The sequence below is a fragment of the Terrapene carolina genome, unplaced genomic scaffold (genome assembly GCF_002925995.2).
Source record: "Terrapene carolina triunguis isolate 2854851 unplaced genomic scaffold, T_m_triunguis-2.0 Scaffold68, whole genome shotgun sequence".
Lineage (NCBI taxonomy): Eukaryota > Metazoa > Chordata > Testudines > Emydidae > Terrapene > Terrapene triunguis.
This window is the reverse complement of record NW_020664419.1, coordinates 17670354-17690909: the sequence shown is the minus strand read 5'-3', so window position 1 is coordinate 17690909 and position 20556 is coordinate 17670354. Positions and strand designations below refer to the sequence as shown.

The following is a 20556-nucleotide window of genomic DNA, read 5'->3' as shown; positions in this document are numbered from 1 at the left end:
GATGACTCCACCACAAGTCCATCCTTCCCTTCCTTTCTCAAGTATCAGAAATCTACTAAATAACCAACAATCAGTGTTTAAAAACTACTGACAACTATTTGTGGACCTATCAGTGTAAAACAACAACTGTGCCAAACACCTATGTATATAACACTACTGCATCTAGTAGCTGGATATACTGTTAAGAATAACAATATTGCACTATATACATCTTTGTTCTTATCTTTATATAACCAACCACACCCAAAACGTATAGACCTGTGTACTTTACATTAACATTTACCTAAAAATATCCCAGTTAAAAATACGGTTTTTAAAAATAGAAAGTTATAAATGGAAAAAACAGTTGCACACAGGATGCAATTGCACATTATTTCACGGGAAAAGATCATAAGCAGTATATTAATAAGTGATTTGAAGGATGACAAGAAATCTGGCATTTTAAAGTCTTTTTACAGTCAATGACATAATGGACTGTAACAACTTCTGTTGGGTTAATAATCATCTGTTTTAAAGTCTTTAAATATATTGTATTGGATTTATTACCTTTATACTACCAAATCACAAGAAACCCTCTCCTGAGAACTTTAACATTTTCTGTTCTTGTTAATCATGATTTGATATCTTCACTCCTTATGACACCTTATTAACATTAGACTGTAAGCTTGTACAAACACAGAACAGAAAGATGGTGCCTATTCCAAGGATCTCATAAATTCTCACAGGAGAGATTTATTTCACATTAAAATAAATCAATTAACTTGGGGTGGGGGAAATGTTAAAACAACATCAAGGCATAAATTCTGCCCTTTCTTATATCTGGCACCATTCCATTGAGCTAAACAAGAAATTCAGAGTTGAGTTGAACACTCCATTTTTCCCTCACTGAAGTGACCTTTTCACTGATAATCCACTAACGAGAATACACCAAGGCAATTAAAAACACCTTTTGGAAACATACCTTTTTGGATTCTCTACTGTGTGTTGGATGAGCCTGCGCTGAATTTTCCTAATTTGAGGCCCCTATGTGGAACTTAATGGCTTAGGCTAGGATCTTCAAAGGTGCCCAGATCTCTTTGAAATTCATTGAGATTGGGTGCCTAACTCCCTCAGTCTCCTTTGAAAATCCCAGTCTTAAGGTGTTTGATGTATGGAGTTGTTACAGGATCAGGCTTTTGGATTTATGAGGAGAGGCTGAGGGAACTGGGATTGTTTAGTCTGCGGAAGAGAAGAGTGAGGGGGGATTTGATAGCAGCCTTCAACTACCTGAAGGGGGGTTCCATAGAGGATGGAGATAGGCTGTTCTCAGTGGTGGCAGATGACAGAACAAGGAGTAATGGTCTCAAGTTGCAATGTGGGAGGTTTAGGTTGGATATTACGAAAAACTTTTTCACTAGGAGGATGGTGAAGCACTGGAATGGGTTACCTAGGGAGGTGGTGGAATTTCCTTCCTTAGAGGTTTTTAAGGTCAGGCTTGACAAAGCCCTGGCTGGGATGATTTAGTTGGGGATTGGTCCTGCTTTGAGCAGGGGGTTGGACTAGATGACCTCCTGAGGTCCCTTCCAACCCTGATATTCTATTCTATGATTCTATGACTGTAAGCTGCATGAGGTAGGAACTGTGTCTTTATATCAGTACAGTGCTGAGCACAATGTCAGTTCATTGTAATACATAATACTAGTCTGAATTACTCTAGTGTGAATCCACTGGAATTCCAGTGGAATCAGAGGAGTTACACACTGATGTAACAGAGCAGAATTTTAGTCTATTGTGCCACAGTACTGACACAGCATTGCCCTATGTCAGAGGGCAATTACAGCAGCAAATGATTTTAGATAAGATATGAGATAGGTGAAAAGACAGATTTTCAGCCTTCTCTCACAAATTCCTGGCTTCTATCAGTTTAAATCAGAGCCCCAAAGTTACTGTAACTTATCTGTGAGTGTAGCCTTGCCAAAGCCCTTTGCTTCTACAGATTCACAACAACAGGGAAGTGCGTACAGTCTTCTACTAAAGCTTAGTACGTTTATTTCCTTAAATGGCTAAGCCAGCTGTGCTTGAATATAGTGGAAGAGGCATGACAACAAAACAGCTTTAACAGGCTGGTAGGATGTATAGTCTGAAAAGAAGTAATGTTAGGCAAAGTATTGATATACGGTGCTAGTCCACTGTGATAGGTTGATAAATACTACATATCCCTTTAGGCAATTCAGTAGAATTATTCATTCCATGTTCCACTCTTAGTTCTACATTCCCCTTTCCTACCTAAATCAGCTCCACTCTCCTTCCTCACTTACATTTGCTAGTCAAGGAAGCTCCTTGTGTGTATAATGAATTATTTAAGGGAATAGCTTAAAGCCTTTCCTTAAAACCAAGTTCATCCAAAATTTTCTGCAACTTACAAAGACAGTATTAAGTTACAGGCATAGCTTGTGGATGGCTCAAGTAAGTATGAATGTTCAGCTATATTTAATCTTCAAAACAAGCTCCAACTCTATGGGGTCTCAATGCTAACACGCTGATGTAAGAAATGCAAACAATCGACAACTACCTGCTACGGAAACATAAAATAATCTGCACTCCATTGAGTACTTGATAATACTTGTATGAAACTGCACTGAGTAGTTGATATTGGCACAGCAAAACAAAGCAAGACTCAATGGGACACGTGAAATTATGTCTTTCCAACCAGTGAGGCATAAATACGATGGATGTGTAATTCGTGGCTGATTTGCTTGATGTGTGTGAAACAGAAATGCCATGTTGTTGCAGGTGCTTTGCAAGCAAATACAAGGCCTAGTCAATTGTTCAAAAAGCCAGACTTATGGTGTTTCAAAGGAAGATCAGTCAAAAGAAGAGTGCACACCACCACAACTAAAGAATAAAAATATCCAGGTATGGCTACCCCTAGGAATGGAGCACTCATAAGCAACTGCAAAACGCTAACATGCCACTACACAGCTACTATTAAAAAGGCTGCCCACAAAACCAGGAGTAGCCTTCAGAAGGCTTATGGAGCATTTCTGGTGATGACAGGCACTTGCAACTAGGCACTTGCAATTTTGCCTGGGAACGCCACTGGGCTAATGCATGTTAACAAATTACTTTGTATGAGCCTGATCCTGAAAGGTACAGAACACCGGCCATGTATATTTCTTCAATGGAAGTTTAGGGTGCATAGCACCTCTCAGGACCAAGCCCTATATTTGGAGCTGGGATTAGCAGCAGAGATGATGAATGAGGTGGTGAAACAGAGCGTTTATGTGACCAAGAGAAGCCAAGGTGGGAAGTTGCTTTGGAAGAAGATTATTAAAAATATGAATGGTCTTCATCAAATTGACTATTCAGTTTTAGAGTAATAAGGATATTTGTTAATTACACAGAGCCCCAAAAATGCACTTAGTGCTTTACAAGCAGATAAAAAGAAAGAAAGAGACCCTGCCCCAAAGAGCTTTCAAGCTACATTTTAGACATGATGCAACATGTGAGAGCAAAGAGCTCTTTAGGTCAGCACCGTAAAGCGTCTGGGAAGAAAAAGATGAGAGGCAAATTTGGTGTATGTAAAATAATCTATCATCCTCTATAAATTTTTTTAGAAGGTTACTGTAAATTCACCAGACCTACATGTAAGAAGGAAACACGGTAACAGGAAAATAAAAAATAAGAAACAATTCTTGGATTGAAGGCTTGAGTGAAATGTTTTTTTTTAACTTTGTTTTGCAGTCTCTCAGCAAATGCCTTGTGTAAATCATGGTCTGCAAGTCCACACTCCCTGCCCCTGGGCTGCATGCAGGAGACAGCATTCTCTGTAGCTGGGCACCCATAAAACCTCTTGGGCTATGTAACCACAGAGGCTGTTCCTGTGTCTGAGTAGGCATCACCTCTCAGCAGTGATCACACAGCATTGATTTAAGGCAAAACATGAGTAAACGTGGGCATACATTTTTGACTCATAGCTATGCCATGCACATTCGGTGATCCATCAGATCCCAGAAGATAAACAGAATGAGATGGAGTCACCTCTTGGTGGGAACGTCTCCAAGCAGCAGCTCAGAGCAGGAAGGAGCTGGTGTTGGTGATTGAGTAGGTGCACTCATCCCTCTGAGTCATGCTTATCCAGTGCCCTGTAGTGTGGTAGGGGGCACTGTACTGCTTTCAGAGGAGATGTAAAGCTATGATACCGTTATTACTATCCTCTTCACAGGAGTAGAGAGTGGTAGCTTTGGTGTCCTAGCCATGTTCCATCTCAGGTAACTACTTCCTGCCTAGCTAAATTCCCCTGTAATATTGAGCGAACAAAGTATTATACATTTCCTGTACTAAAGTATCATGTAGTAGATCCCTGTGCATTTCTGCCAATGACTGAGAGCCCCACTGAAGTCAACGAGGCTGCATGCAGGCACAGTGGTGCACCCAAGCACAATCAACTTCAGGAGCAGGACCTCAGTTTGTTAACTATGTAACATGTTCCAGGTTAAAGGGCACTATGGAAATGTAAAGTTTCCATTATCATTTGCTTGTCAAATGAAGATCTGGTCCACTGTAGTTTGCATCATACATTACACAGAAGAATTGTGCCTGTTTTGTTTAAAACACATAGCAATGGTGCATGTTAATGACTGAGTGCATCTCATACAAAGGGGAGTTCATTGTTCTAGAAGAACGGAGGCTTTGAAAGAAGAAACATGCAAACAATTGACCTGCACTGTGATTGCAGAACCTCCACTGAATTTACACACAAATATTATGCAATGTTTTCCCCATGAAACAGAAGACACACCCAGCCACTCTGAGGAACAACTATTTCTTAGGCAAATCCTTTCCCCACCCTTAGCTCTTTGCAGCTAGAGACCCTGAAAAGAGGGGGAGAAGGATTTGATGGTCTTACACAAGGTGTTCACACACGGTGTGTTGAACACAGCTCTACTGGGGTTCCCACTCACCCAAGCAGATATTCCCCATGCAGAGATAAGTACTGGGAAGCCCCCCCGCCCCCTTCCATCCCAGCCTCTCCCAGGGGCAGGAGACCCTTGCTGCTGCCCCTAGTGCTCCAGAGGAGGGGAGCCCCATTCCTGTTTGGGGGTGGGAAGAGGATTCCATGCCACTTTTCCTTTCTCTCTGAGGAGGAGGGCCTATTGCCCAAGTGTGAGTATGTGGGGTGGGGGTGGGAGGGAATGGCCACAAGGACAGAGCCATGTCATGGTGTGCCTTAGGCTCCGGATTGCCTTAGTGCTTGTGGTGATAGATTGTAAAGCTGATCATATTTCCAAAATAAACATTTTTTTAAAAAAAAGTTACAGTACAGTGTGTCTCTCTCAGGCCACTTCAATGGGCTAATAGAAGTTCAATACACGCCTGTACAGTAGTGATGAATGAGTTTCACTTATTTTTCCACCAACACTAAAAACAAATACAAATTAAGAACATAAGAATGGCCATATTGCATCAGATCAATGGTCCATCTAGCCCAGCATCCTGTCTTCCGATCGTGGCTGCTGCTAGATGCATCAAAGTGAGTGAACAGAACAGAGCAATTCCCAAGTGATCCATCCCTGGCCGTCCTGTCCCAGCTTCTGGCAGTTGGGAGGTTTAGGGACACCCAGAACATGGGGTTGCGTCCCTGACCATCTTGGCTATGAAGGTATGTAATTCTTTTTTCAACCCAGTTATACTTTTGGCCTTCACAACATCCCCAGGCAATGAGTTTCACAGGTTAACTGTGTGTTGTGTGGAGAACTACTTCCTTATGTTTTTTTTTAAATATGCTCCCTATTAATTTCATTGGTGACCCCTGGTTCTTGTGTAATGTGAAGGGGAAAATAACACTTCCTTATTCACTTTCTGCACACGATTTATGATTTTATAGACCTCTATCATATCCGTCCTTAGTCATCTCTTTTCTAAACAGAATAGTCCCAGTCTTTCTAATCTCTCCTTATTGGAAGCTGTTCCATATCCATCCATACTCATTTTTGTTGCCCTTCTCTGTACTTCCTCCAATTCTAGATATCTTATTTTTAGATTAAACCTCTCATTTATGTTACTTGGGTCTCCCACACTTAACTATTTACAATATATTTCTACAATGCAATTTATTTTGGGAGAACACATTCTTTAGCACACTTTCATCTGTACAAGTCACTGCATGGTGGCCCTGCTGCGTTACTGATAAAGCTTTTGGTTTACAAGAAAAGTAAATTGTACCTGGGATTTGTCACTGAAGGAAAGTGATTAAAATTAAGCACCTATAAAAATCTTTTACTCTGGCAGTCAGCAGGATTCCTGGTGACCAATGCACAAGAGTCTTTTCTTTAGAGATTCAAGACCCAGTGCAACCTTTGGTATAAGTGTATGTTTACTTCAGTGGAGAGGTGCCTACTTTGACCCTCTATCCTTAAAAGCCAAAGAAACCATCTGAAGATGAGAATAAATCCAAACCAGATTTAATGGAAAATACTGTCAAAAATACAATCTCATTACATTTATCATAGAATATCAGGGTTGGAAGGGACCTCAGGAGGTCATCTAGTCCAACCCCCTGCTCAAAGCAGGACCAATCCCCAGACAGATTTTTACCCCAGTTCCCTAAATGGCCCCCTCAAGGATTGAACTCACAACCCTGGGTTTAGGTGGCCAATACTCAAACAACTGAATTATCCCACCCCCTCCATAGAGGAAGCAGTGTGTTCTAGTGCATTAGGCACTGGACTGGCAGTCAGGAGACCTGGGTCTATTCTTGGCAGTGTCACTGACTTGGTGTGGCACTTTGGGCAAGTCACTTCACCTAGCCATGCCTCTGTATCCCTCCCACCACTTATTTAGACTGTAATGTCTTTGGGGCAGGGACTGTTTCTCATTGAGTGTGCGTACAGTGCAAGCACAATGGGACCCAATCTCAGCTAGGGTTTGTAGACACCACCATAATACACTAATAATATAGTGAATGCCCTCAGAGATGGCTTCATTTCTTTTCAAGACTAAAAAAAGAACACTAAACAATTGTATTGGAGCAGCACAATTCTAATCCTAATGATAACTTACTTTTAGAGAGCTCCTCTCATCCCAGAGAGTTTAACAGATTTAAGATGTTATACAAACTATACCCTTATCCGTGGCCAAAATGCAGTCTTTTGTGGGGAAACACAGCAATTTATTAGCACCTCTTAGAAGCAATATATATCAGTTTATATGAGGAAGTGAAGACGAATACCATATGAGTGAGACTCCAGAAAGAATGAGGGCAGGCAAAACATAATTTCTTGGATTGAAATGTATTGGAATTTGGCCATGACACCAAGGTTAACAAGCTATAAGAAGCATCATGGAATCTTCAGTTACATCATCTTGTGTACGTTTTTTAGAATACGGAAGCTGTTCAGATATCACTATAATGAGCACAATATAGATGCCTAGAGACACAGATGTAAAGACCGCTGTTTTCATACCCCATCTGCAACTCAGCTTCCCCAGTAGCACGTTCCTTAGCACCCATATATAGGCTTGGAAGGATTCGATTTTTATTGGCAAATGTTGGTAAATGTCCATTTCCCATAAACACACAAACCAACAAAAAACATTTCCATCAATAATTACCCAGTATCTAAATTTACAAACAGGCAAAGTAAGAAAAATGCTGCTTGAGAACTTATTAGGGTTTGATGTAAGAGTATTTACTTTGATATTTTGACATGTGATGTTGACAATTTGTGTTTAAATGATTAGAAAGCTTTACCATTTTTCTTCTCAATGCTCATTAAATTGTTATTGTCTGCCCCCCCCCCATAATTTCCCACAACTATGAAAATTTCAATTGATAAACATTGAAAAAATGTTTAAAAATATACATTAATATTATCTATCAAAATTATAAAAAAATATAAATGAAATTCTGCCAATCCTACCCATATAAATTCAGAGGGAAGACTGCCACCCTCTACTCACCAACTTCACCAATTTCTGCAGCAACTAGCTGTTTGGAAGTCTTCAACTGACCAAACTGAACCTACTTGGCCATGAGATCTGAAGAACAGCAAAAGCTGGCGCTCTTTGCTCACATACAGGATATACTCTCTTGCTTTTTATTTCCTCAGACTTTTACATGCTTGCACATTAATGTTACTGCCATTAAAAAACAGCTACAATGCCTCATAAAGTAAAGGCTGGTCAAAAAATTACAATATCTCCAGTAGATATTTAAAGAAAGCATTTCAAAAATCTTTGTGTTCAGTGGCTCTGAATTAACTACAATTATTTCAGTATCCCACCTTCACGTGAATAACACAAAAATTCAATGTAATCACAAATCTAGCAAACCTTATTGAAAACTAATAAAAGAAAAATAATATCTTGATTTTCCTTTATTTTCCCAACACAGCTTCCAGGGCTGCATTGCATTTTTTCCCTGAAATCTTTTATGCTATTTTTCCTGGAAGATGACCAAAACAGAGTGAGTATGGAAACAGCTCTTTATACTGGCTTATCAGAAATTCCTACAGTTCTTTTAAAAGTTGACAAGGGGGGAAAATGGCTTTTCACAAGTAAATGAAGCAGATAAACTATAGAGGAAAAACTGTTCAGGAAATGTTCAAACAATATATGTTACAGAGAAGGGTCCTTCCAACAGGCTGCACTTATGTAACCCACACATCTTCTGGGTTCTGTCCCATCTAGTGGCATCGATACCACTTAAAGAGAGAGAGATAAAATGAGCCTGCTCTACAGCCTTAACTAACAGGCAGCTGGCTTTTAGCTCATGCGGTAGAGAGGTTCATGCACTAAGATCCAGAGGCCCCAGGTTCGATCCTGCCCGCCAACAACCGGGGTCTGTCAGTGTTACACTTACACTAGCAATATTCACAGCTGTAATTCACTACAAGGGGAGCTCAACCATGGGTAGCAATGGTGGAAGCTCAGTGTAGCCAGGACTTAGGCATTCTTTCCTTTAGTTTCTAACCATACTGCCCAAATTCTCTCTACACTACAGCTTCCGCCAGTATATCTGCACCAGAAGTAAGTATCGGTTTTAAAGCTTGTTAGTGCAGACCAGGCTAATGGGGTATAGAATGTTCCCAGTTAAAAATGTTTCATTAAAAAATAGGGTTGTGGCTTAATCCTGATTTATTATTGTTATTTGTGTTGCCTTAGCAGCTAGAGACCCCAAATAAGAGTCATTATACTAACTACTGTAATAAAAAAGTAGTCTGTGCCCCAAAGAGCTTTTAATTTTAGTGCATGATCAGAGACAACAGGTGGATACAACAAACATGGGTGGAGGGAGGAAGGACAAAGTAACAGTGAAATGATCATGGTTAACATAACAGAATGCTTAATAGTCATAGCACACCAATTATCTAGCCATTGACCACTGTATTGTAGGTGTCAAGGCAGAGCTTTGCAGGGAATTACCTGAATTATTACACTCAGCCTAACCAAAATCCCCTAACAATGTAAGTGGATAATGTGTTCTCCACTTCCTGTCCTATTCTGTTGAGTAGTACTTCTGTAAGCTATTAAACAGCTGCTGTGGATTTCAGTCCAGAAAGAGTGCACTTATATGATGTGCAGGTATAGATTTTATTTTAATTTGATTAAGTTTGTAACATACTTCCGATGAGACAAAATATACTGCTAGATATTCTTATAAAAAATACAATGACACAGGATAAACTACAAAGGGCCTGATTCTCTTTCTCACTAAGGCATCATTTCAGCAGTGTAAAGGGGCCTTAAAGTGGGTGTGATTTACATTTGCAATGACCAAGGTCTGGTCTACACTAGATAATTAGGTCAGCTTTACTATGTCTCTCAGGGGAGTGAAAAATCCACACCCCTGAGCAGCATAGTTAAGCCGACCTAACCCCCAGTGTAGACTGCTAGGTCGATAAAAGAATTCTTCCATTGACTTAGCTACCACTTCTCGGGGAGGTGGATTACCTATACTGATGGGAGAACCCCTCCCATCAGGAAGAGTGGGTGTCTACACTGAAGCCAAGCAGCAGCTCAGCTGCAGAGATGCAGCTGTAGCATTTCAAGCGTAGACAAGCCCTTAGTCTGAATAAGAAGCAGGCCCTTGTATCTATCAGGGCCGTAACCAGGACGGGGTGAACGGGACAGCCGCCCAGGGCTCATAAGTACATTGGGGTGAAAAAATTGGGCACAGTGGAGGTCGGTGGGACCAGCCTGTGCAGAGATTGCAGGGGAGCATCCAAGGGCATTGCCTCCCCCCCCAAACTGTATACCAGTCCCGGCGCTCCAGAGCCTGCAAGAGTTCAATGAATAACTTATTCAGCAAATGGAGACACGTTTTTCTATTTATGGGATAGAGACAGGCAGATCATCATTTCCTCCCATTTATTCAACAGATATCTTGTCCTAATGTTTGCATTCTGGGTTGCCCAAAATTCAAAAATCAAGATGTGTTATTCAATAAGGAATGGTCAGATAAATCACACCACATTGTCTCTGTTCTGTGATTGGGTGAACATGAAACCACTTCATATACACACACATGTGTGTCTAACTTCCATATTCTCTATCCACAAACATTTTTATTAAGCCCTATGCCCCCCAAAAACAGAAGTCAAACTCCGCCTATGGGACCAGGCCCACGCGGTGGAGTTCAGGGAGGAAGTGCCACCTCCACCCCTGACTCAACTCAGCAGGCTACCCAGCCTGTCTGGGTTGGGGGGAGGCGCAACCAAAAAAATCAGGGGGGAGCATGTGACCCTGCATAGTCCCCCCCCACATGCATCGCCTCTGGTAGGTGGCGCAAATATACCTGCTTGCCCAAGGCACCAAAGTGCGTAGTTATGGCTCTGGTATCTATAATAGCATACCTGATCCTCAGCTGGCATATATGGTCATAGTTCCATTGAATTCAACAGACCCATGCCAACCAACACCAGCTAATGAACTGGCTCAGTGAGTGTATCTATAACAAGTTTCAGACAAAACTTTCATATACTTTAATACCACAGTGCTAAGCTAAGTACAGCACACCTCTTCAGCTGCCAGTCTGACTGTAAAAAGGGAGCTCAACTTCTATATTGCAGAAATGACGTGGTGAAAAGGGTTTTTCCTTTGGTCCCATGCCTGCTTTTGTAGACAGAAGCTAGATGTGCTTTATAAAATTTTGCCCAGGAGTAGATATGTCTTATTTGATACAAGGAAATATGCACATTAATTCGTTTAAGAAATCCATTTTCTAACTGATTGACAGCCATACAAAGAAAATGTTTCCTAAAACTTCCCCCCATTCCCCAAAGCCGCAGGGATTTTCTTTTTGTAGAAAATGCAGAAAAGTAATATTCTGCGGTTTAGTTCAATCAATGCAATTAGGTGCTCAGATATAAATGAGTGTGATATAAATACCTGGATAGATTAAAGGCAATTGGCACCGTTTTTCTATATATTAGATACATTGGGCCTGAATTTCGACTCTGTAACAACAGTTTGATACCAATTTGACTCTATTGACTTTAACAAAGTTACACAGGCTTTTGCTGGTATAACAGAGTGGATAATCTGGCCCATTATATGCTCCTTGTAATTTTTCCAGTTGTTCTAGTAATCTACTATGGTTGCTAGTGACAACTGCAAAATCAACTTCTAGTTTTTCTCTTTTGTCCTCAAGCTGCTCTAGTTCTCTATTTCTGAGCTTTATTTAAAAAAAAGAAAAAAGTGACTAGCTAGGACTCTATGCTGAGCCAAAGAGATATCAATTTAAAAATTCTTCCCTGGATCACTGACTGTCAGTCAGTTGGGAAAAACCCTATCCCTGCATTATGACTTCAGTGCATATTTCCTCTGAGTCCGTTTTTCACAGGACAGGGTCTGTGATATTGGACAAATTACCTTGACCCCATAAGAACAAAATTCTCATTAGGCAGCTGGAACTGATAGGGAGGGAGTAATAATCTTCAAGGGTGGTGAATGTGACCAGCACAATTTAAATCCCACTGAATTCCTAATTTTGAGGACTTAAGAGAGACCTAACAAGTGCATAGTCCTCATGCTGGCCCTCTGCACAGAGATGGAATCTCCCCCGACCTTATAACCCCAGAGCCTGCTTGGATCTGAGCATACCTGAGATATGTGCCTGTACCGATGCAGCTGCGCCAAGCTGATGGGAGAGAGCTCTCCTGTTCGCTTAGTTAATCCACCTCCCCAAGAGGCAGTAGCTATGTCAGTGGGAGAAGCTCTCCCACCAACCTAGCGCTGTCTAAATGGGGGATTAGGTCAATATAAATATGTCAGTTCCCTATTCTGCCACAGACTTCCTGTGTGACCTTAGGCAAGTCACTTAAGGCCAGAATTTTAAATATATTTAGGCACCTTAAGATGTAGATTGATGCCTAGTGGTATTTTCAAAATTGCCCAGGTCCCTAACTGCCACCGAAATGAATGAAAATCCCACGATGCACCAATCTGCATCTTGAGGCACCTAAATACCTTTAAAATCTGCCCTTTAGTCTCTCTATGCCTCAGTCCCCAATTGTAAAATGGGGATAACAGCACTTCCCCACCCCACAGAGATGTTTTGAGCATAACAAAGACTCTGAGATGTTCAGATACTACTGTCATGAGCATCACATAAGTACCTGAGATAGACAGAACACATCAAAACCTTTCTAGAGACTCTCCTGGATTGGAGCCCATAAACAAAGCTATGTTTTGAGAAGGCTTTCCAGCAGCAATATACAATTTCTACTCTCTGGACACACAGTCACAACATCTCCCAAACATTGCTCTCAGTCTCTTGCAAATAGACTCTACAATCAAGTGTTCCACCCTATTCTTAAAGAGACGGCTTCCACTAATGAAAAGGATGCACCAATTATTAATACGACAACCAAATTCACTTCTAAACGCAATGTTGTGAAAGACAAAATAATTTAAACAATAATAATTTAGTTGGAGTCTTCAAACTAAGCTGATGGTCCTACAGGCACACATATATGTGAGAAAGGATCTCCATATAGAGTCTGATTCTCTTCTTACTTACACCACTTTTACACCAATATAACTTAAATAAAATCAATCACATTACTCCTTTCCCCCTGGTTTACAGAAGTGAGAGGTCCATATAGCTAAACAAGATTTTTTTGCCAGACAAAAGTTTTGCTGATGCAAGCGGCAGTTCCTGCCGACAAAGCTTATGCCGCTCGCAGGGCTGGAAGTATTTTGTCGGCAAAAGTGCCGACAAAATACCGATAGAGAGCATCTGAGGAGGAAATGGCTGTCAAAATATCCCCCCTCTGAATCAGAAGTCAGACACCTAAACTTCTATGGACTTTGAACTGAGGTTAACAAGTGCAAGAATGATAGAGGACTACTCTTGGATTTCATTCCTGGAATTTGCCTAACTCAAAAACATTATATTTTTAAGAGCAGACCAGACGAATAGGTATGACTATCACATTCGAAAGTGTTATGGATCTTTTTTCTAAAATAGAAAAAACAGTATCTTAATGTACTATATTTTTCAAAGGATAGATATGCATTATTGTACTCAAGTAGTACACGCTATTCAAATACCACATAGTAATTTTTATTACTAATGTATCTTTATTACACCTGTGATTTTTATTACTAATGTAATCTTTATTACACCTATGATTTTCCAGCAAAAAAAAATATAATTAATTAGCTGGCCCAATAAAAATGATCTTTATGTGTGGAAGGAAATCTTATTGCAGTTTTTACATTTAAAAAGGCAATATATATAGAAACACAGGGAGAAATAACATGAAGCAAGGTCAATATGTATTTACACAGTATTTTCATGAACTTAGAAACATTTTTATTCAAGCATTTAAGTAATCAAAGAAGTTCCAATAAAAATCCCTATATTATATTCATCAAGAAGAAGAATGGGCAGGGAGAAATCTATGTCAGGAAAATAAACTCCTTAACTTTTAACATGCATCAAAAGTGTAAAACGTCCATTTTAAAAAAAATGTGAAAAAGATTTCCAAAGCAGAAGTTTGAAATACAACAAAGTTTGTACATCCTGAACAGTTTTAACAAACATTTTAAAAAAACCCATCACCCTATTACACTCTAAGCTATTCTTAGTAACTAAGGCCCCAATTCAACAAACCATTTAAGAATGTACCTAAAGTCCATCTCTCTTCAGCAAAGCATTTAAACACATGCTTAACTTTAAGCAGACAATTGTCTCCTTCCTCATTGTAGTCTCATTGACTACAATTGGATTTAAGCCTATGCTTAAAGTTAAGCATGCACTTAACTGCTTCACTGAACTGAGGAGCTAAAGCAGTTGCAGATTAAAGTTTAGATATCAATTTGATAGTTTAAAAGCAAAACAAAAGACAGATAAAAATAAGAATCCAAATTGTTATTGTGTTAATCACTTTGTTTACTATAGTCACTTTACCAGTTAGCTGTTATTACAAAGTACTGGAAATGTTCTGCTGGTCAGATCACTTGATTGCCTTAATATTCCAATATTGCTATTCCCCAATCAGAAATGTGGTCACAGGCAACAATTATAAGGCAAAATCTACTCTGTCCTCCCTGAGTTCAGAAATTCCTGGTTTCAGATCATCCAATGTGGTTCTGCTATGTGGAGGGTTGGGAAACTAGGATTCCCAGCCGATGACAGAGTTGTGTGAGGATTTCCTGCAGCCCAGCACACAGCAGCTTTCTGACTAAAATCAAAAATATAATAGGATGGTGAGTAGGCGCGGGAACTAGGGGCGCGGGGGTGTGCTGCAGCACCACAGGTCCACATCTGAGGCTCCGCTCCTGGCCCCGCACGTCCGCGCCAGGGGCTCTGCTCCCAGCCCTGCACCCCGGGCTCTGCTCCAGGCCTGGCTGCTCTGCGCCTGGCCTCGCGCCCAGGTCCCGACTGCCAGCCCCATGCTCGCCCCCAGCTGTGGCCCCACCCTCGGCTCCCTTACCTCTGTCCATGTCCCCTCCCTCCCGGAGCCACGGCCCCGCTCCCAGCCCCAGCTTGGGGGTGGAGGGGTGTGGACAGAAGGAAGTGGGGGCACGAGGTAAAAAGTTTGGGGACCACTGCTTCACAGTTTCGTTAGCTGGCTTTCAACATCCCCATTATAAAAAGTGTTCCAGCGCCATTGGGATGGTGGCACCTTATGTAGGAAGGGAAGAGACCTGTCCATCCCATTGTTGGGGCCTAGTACAGGCACAAGGTTTATTGTGGAACTGGAGGCTGTAGTAATGGCCACAGAGTGATTTTGGGTTGGGGGACACCATTCGTTCTCTCTTATGGATCTCCTCAGTGCACAACCTGGCTACTCATCCTACTGGCGGTGAGGGGGAAGGTCTCTTCATAATAATTTTTTATTGTTAATAAACGAACTTTAAAAATTATTATACACGTATTTTTAAAAAGAAAAATATAGAGCATCAGTGTGCTTAAGAATAATACAGGAGCTTATCCAAAATATTTCACATGTAAAAGCTGCCAAGTTTGAAATTAATGGCAGCATTTCCTCCTCATCTGTGGACTCACTAGAATTCTTTTAGGCATCAAAATGACTCTGGAATAGAAGTTCATAATGCATTACAATTACAATTTGATCTGATTAACAATTCCATAGCTTTTCAACATTCCTACACTTATATAATAATGTTTCAAAAATCTATCGGACACTAGGGGTGAAATCATATCTCTACTCATGCCAATGGGAGTTTTGTTATTGACTTTAATTGAGCCAGGATTTCACCCCATATGTTTGTAACTTTAGCACCCTCGTGGCCAAGATGGAGTCTGCTCTGCAGGCAGCTCTGGCCAAGAGTTGGCGTGCGCAGGAATGCAGCAGGAGAAATCCCTTCCACCCCAGGAGCACCTGTTCCAACCTCCCCAGAGTGAACACACACCCCCACAGGAAAAGTACAGTGGATATAACAAGGGAAATATTTATTTACAGAGGGATGAGAGGAGAAAAACAACAAGGGGAAATATAGGGGTTGCATCCAAGCCAAGGCCCCACAGTCCCAGTGGTAGCACAGTCTGACAGGGCAGACACTGAGCAATGTGTCTGCACACAGAGTTCAGGAGTCCTAAGCAAAGTTCCAGTCCAGTGGTGAGTCTTGGGTGCTCCTGGTCGACTTTGGTGCCAGTGAACTTTCCCCCAACAAACCCCTCCAGTGCCCTCTTCTGCCGCTCTCTGCAAAGCCACACAGAGCGACCACCTCCCCACTTAACTAGCTACAGCCTCCCTCCTTGTCCCCAGTGCAGAGTCCCAAGTCCCAGTACTCACAGCCCCATGCAGCTCTGGGCAGCCGTGATACTGGGTCCAGCTCCGGCCTGTCCTTCTCGGGTAATTCCTCCCTGGCACAGAGCTCCTCCTGCCTTCTGTCCTGGGGTGTCCCAGATTGGCCCTGCCCTTCCCAGGCTTCAGGCAGGTTCTCTGCTGCTTTACTTTTTCAGGGCCTGCAGGCTGCCTCTCCCCCTCCCTGGAGCTCCAGCGCTGCCCCCTGGAGTTTCCCTCCTTTTTTCTTACTCTCCCCCTCCCGCTTAGGAAAAAGATTTAAAGGGCCATGCTCTCTAAACCCCAAAGGGGTTACATGTTTTTAACAGAATCATCATGGTTCTACCAACAAGGTCATAATGGAGAAGTTGCACAATAAATAGTAAATAGTCTCCAGCAAATACTTACTCTGTGGATTATTATTAGGACATAAACCGTAATGGCTGCTATCACACTGAAATTCTTACGTGTTTATCTTCACAGTACAAAGCTGTGCAGTAATTCTGTCTATTAAACTCCTTATGGATTGTGGACCACACCTCCATGTTCAACATAAGGTCATGTCCCATGACTGCTAACTATTTTTCCATGAGGTTTGCCCCACCCGATGATATGTAGCAACTCTGCATTAAGAGGATCTGCTTTTCTATGTGAAACACTTGGGGGCTAATGCTTTGGACTTTAAAAAAATATTTAGCCTCCTAATGGGATAAAAGCTTGACTTTTTTTACCATTTCAAAACTGTATGTGTTTAAGTAACCAAGCACAAAGTAAATAATCACAAATCAGTAAAGCAGTTTTGCCCTTCCAATTCCAAAACAGTTAAACTAATGCCTGTAAAACTGAATTAGTCATACATAAATTTCCTCCAACAGTGAATTTTGATTGCTGAGTTATAAAAACTTTCAAACAAACAAGACCCATTAATATCACATTATAAATAGCAATGTTCTACCTGCACATTTCTCACTGTGATTTCACTCTAAGACAGCACTTATTCTGAAAGAGAAGCCAGAGTCACATGGTCCATTCAAGGTCATGCTATTTTAATTAAATGTGTGCACTGAAAAAATTACAGAGCTATCATTGATAAATTATACAGCAATGATTATAATAGTCTCACTAACCTTGTTCCAGAACACTAAAGGTGTTTTATAATTAAAAAGAGAATAAAGTTACAAAAATATATAAATAATTTTATTGCCCATCTTTCTTACTCACACTGTTGAAAAACACTCTTGGGAAAAGTAATTTGGGGGGGAGAAAATTTAATATATAATGTCTGTGTTCTTCAACCAAAGAGTAGTGAGACTAGATACACTGTGCAAGGATCCAGTTGGCAAAATATAAACAAAAATGGCCTTTTTAATAAAGAAGCTGTGTCCTGTAAGCCACTCCCTTTGCAGGAGTCCCCAGGTAAAGGGTATAGACTAGCATAAAACTGAGAATTACCTTGGAGAGGTAATTCCAGCCGGCAAGTTCATTTCTGTCTAAGGACCTGGGCAGATGGTTAGAACTTCAAAGACTATAGCTACGTTGTCTGGCCAGTGTGTTGAGGAGCCTGTCCAAAACTGTAGTATATGACTGGACTGCAGTGAAAGTCCTAATAAATGTAATGTATATGGAACCTCAAGCCTTCTGCATCTCATTCAAGGAACTGCAAGTAATAGACTGAAGTCCTGACTCATGTCACTGACCTGTGTACTGAGGGACATCTTTATAAATGGCACACACTGTAATGAATCACTAACCACTTCTACTAAAAAAAAAAAAAGTTTGAAAAATGGTGAGGAAGTGGAACACAGACACTGTTTCATGTACTATAATGATGTATTAACTGAAAACAACCAAAAACTAAAATTAATTGAGAAAACTACTTAAAGATTTTCTGTAAAGGAAAAAGAGGTATTAACTGAAATCAGATAAAGATATATTTACTTATCCCTCTGCCTTTTGGACATTTAAACTCAATGGAAAGTGCTTCTCCCCTTCTGAAATCACAACAAACCAGTCAAGGCAAGACTAATTCACATTACATTTATTTAGAAACTAAAACACCATAGCAGGTTTCCTAGCACTCAGAGCCCAAAGCCGGCCCAGTATAACAAGGTAGAATCGATTCAACTCTTTCCCCTTTCTCATCTTATTGCATCAACTATTATGTCTCCTTGCCGTTTCTGTCCTTCAAGATATGACTTACAATACTCTGCTGTACTCTGCATTTACCCCTGTCCCAGCTTAATGTACCAATGTACAAATCCCAGGTTATGTCAGTTGTTTGGAGATTTGACTTTACTGTAAGCAACTGAATATACAGTAGTATACTTGTAGAGCCTGACTCAAAGTCAAAGGGAGTCTTTCCACTCATTTCAGGGAACTTTGGATCAGGCTAATAATGTTTTTCAAGCATTTGAAAATCTCATAGAAGTCACTGTGAAAAATAGGCCACACATTAAAATGATGAAATTCAACTGCAAAATTATATTAAGGAAGTGTCTGGGGCAGCTGATGGAGCTGTCCATTATGCCTCCCAATCTGTACCAAGGTTGCTCTTTTTGGACACAGAATACTGGTATTGAACTTATTTCCACTGCAGTATTCACACACCCACCCACCCACCATCATCATCATCAAGACACCACTTATGAACTTGGTTCTCCCTGGAGCTTACAGCTGCTGTGCTCCACAAACCCTTCTCTGAGCCGCAGAAACCTTTGTTCCAAACCTTCTGTTAACCATTCCCTACAAGCCAATTTAGTTGAAAGAAAAAAAAAGGTTACACAGAAAATCCAACATCTTTAATCCTATTCACTTTCCTGGAATATTGTTAAGCCCCTACTCCAGCACTTTTCTATACAAAAGGAGAAACAGATGACCGGTTAAAGTTTATGGTTCTGTCCTCGAACGTCTCTCCTGTCCCTGCAGCGAGCAAGCACCCTTTCCCCCCCGGTGTTAGGATAGGAAATCCCCATTCCCCAGGCTCAGGAGATCGTTTGCATCAGGGATAAAGTGACTGACTTTTCCTATAACGAGACGTAAGAGAGTGCCAGGACCTGACAAGCAGCAGCAAGTCACTGCCTCCAGGGGAACACGCCCACTGACAAGCAGAGCTAGGGGTACCCAGTTCCCACACACAGCCTCCAGGCCACTTTTTCTATAGATTAAAGAACCACGCGAGGAACAACCAAAAGCCACTCGAGAGCCCCCTGGCTCCCTTCTGGCTGCGCAGCACAGGCTGGTGCCCTGCGTGGCCACAGTGGGTTAGTCGATGCTGATGCTCCCAGCCGCGATCGTTCCTCAGCGCCTGTCACAATGTTTGGCTCCTCTCCTCCCTCTCAGTGGTGCGGCTCCGGGTGTGTGTGTGGGGCGCTGCTCGCCTCACTGCTTCCCCACCGCCGGCCCGGGCTCTGTCTGCAGCACCCCAGTGTGTGCCTGTGCGCCCCGGCTCGGGGCCTCGCAAACTTTCGCCGCCTCCTGCGCCCCAGCAAAGGCGACAGGCTGTCACTGACGCACATTTAATTCCTCCGTGCACACGCGGCGGGGCTGCCCCGCGCATCCTCCCCGGGGGCAGGTGCTGGACCCTGCCCGGGGGCGGGGAGTCAAACTGCCGGAACAAAGTTCCACGGGGCTGCAGGCTGTTTTCCGTCGCCCCATTGCACCCCATGCCCTAGGCACTCCCGTGCCGCCCCCCTTCCCAGGCGCGCTCCCCTCTGCACCCCGTGCCCTCCTGCCCCGCTCCCCAGCGCAGCAGCACGGAGCCCGCAGCCGGCCCTTACCTTGCTTGACACACTTGAGCCGGATGGGGTCCTTGCAGTGCTTGATCACGGCCAGCACATCCCTGATGGTGAGCCCGGCCACGGGGGTCTCGTTCACCTCCAGCAGCAGCTCCTCCGGCACCAACTTGCTGCCGCTCTCATAGGCCACCTTGCCGGGCTTCACCTCCCCCAGGTACGGGAACTGCCCGTTCTCGGCGCCCCCTTTCAGCTCAAAGCCCAGCTGCCCCTCCTGGTTCCTGCCTAGGACAATCTCGTGGACCCTGCTCGTCCAGTGGCTTTTCTTCTTCAAGCCCTTGGACATTGCAGTGGGGATGGGCTGGCGGAGTCTCCCTGGCGTGCTGGGTGCTGGTCTTGAGCCTGGCTCCTTTTTGGGGCGGGGGCTGGTGGGTCAGGGGGGCTGGGTCCGGGGCTGCTGCGGCGCCCGGCCGGCTGATTGGCACCGCAGGAGCCGTGGCCGCCGGGTGGCGAGGAGGATGGAGAGGTGGGGAGTGGGGGTGACTCTGCCCCTGACTGTCAGTCAGTCTGTCTGTCTGGGTGTT

At 42.5% G+C, this 20556-nt stretch overlaps 1 protein-coding gene across 1 annotated transcript in view; it reads right to left on the bottom strand.

The window, feature by feature from the left end:
* Positions 1-20341, bottom strand: part of MAGI2 (membrane associated guanylate kinase, WW and PDZ domain containing 2) — a 1103226-nt gene extending 1082885 nt beyond the window's left edge. Inside the window, exon 1 of the mRNA XM_029910860.1 lies at positions 20018-20341. Coding sequence (XP_029766720.1) covers positions 20018-20318 — 301 coding nt within the window. The 5' untranslated portion in view covers positions 20319-20341. The remainder of the gene's footprint in view (positions 1-20017) is intronic.
* Between the last annotated feature and the right edge of the window lie 215 nt (positions 20342-20556).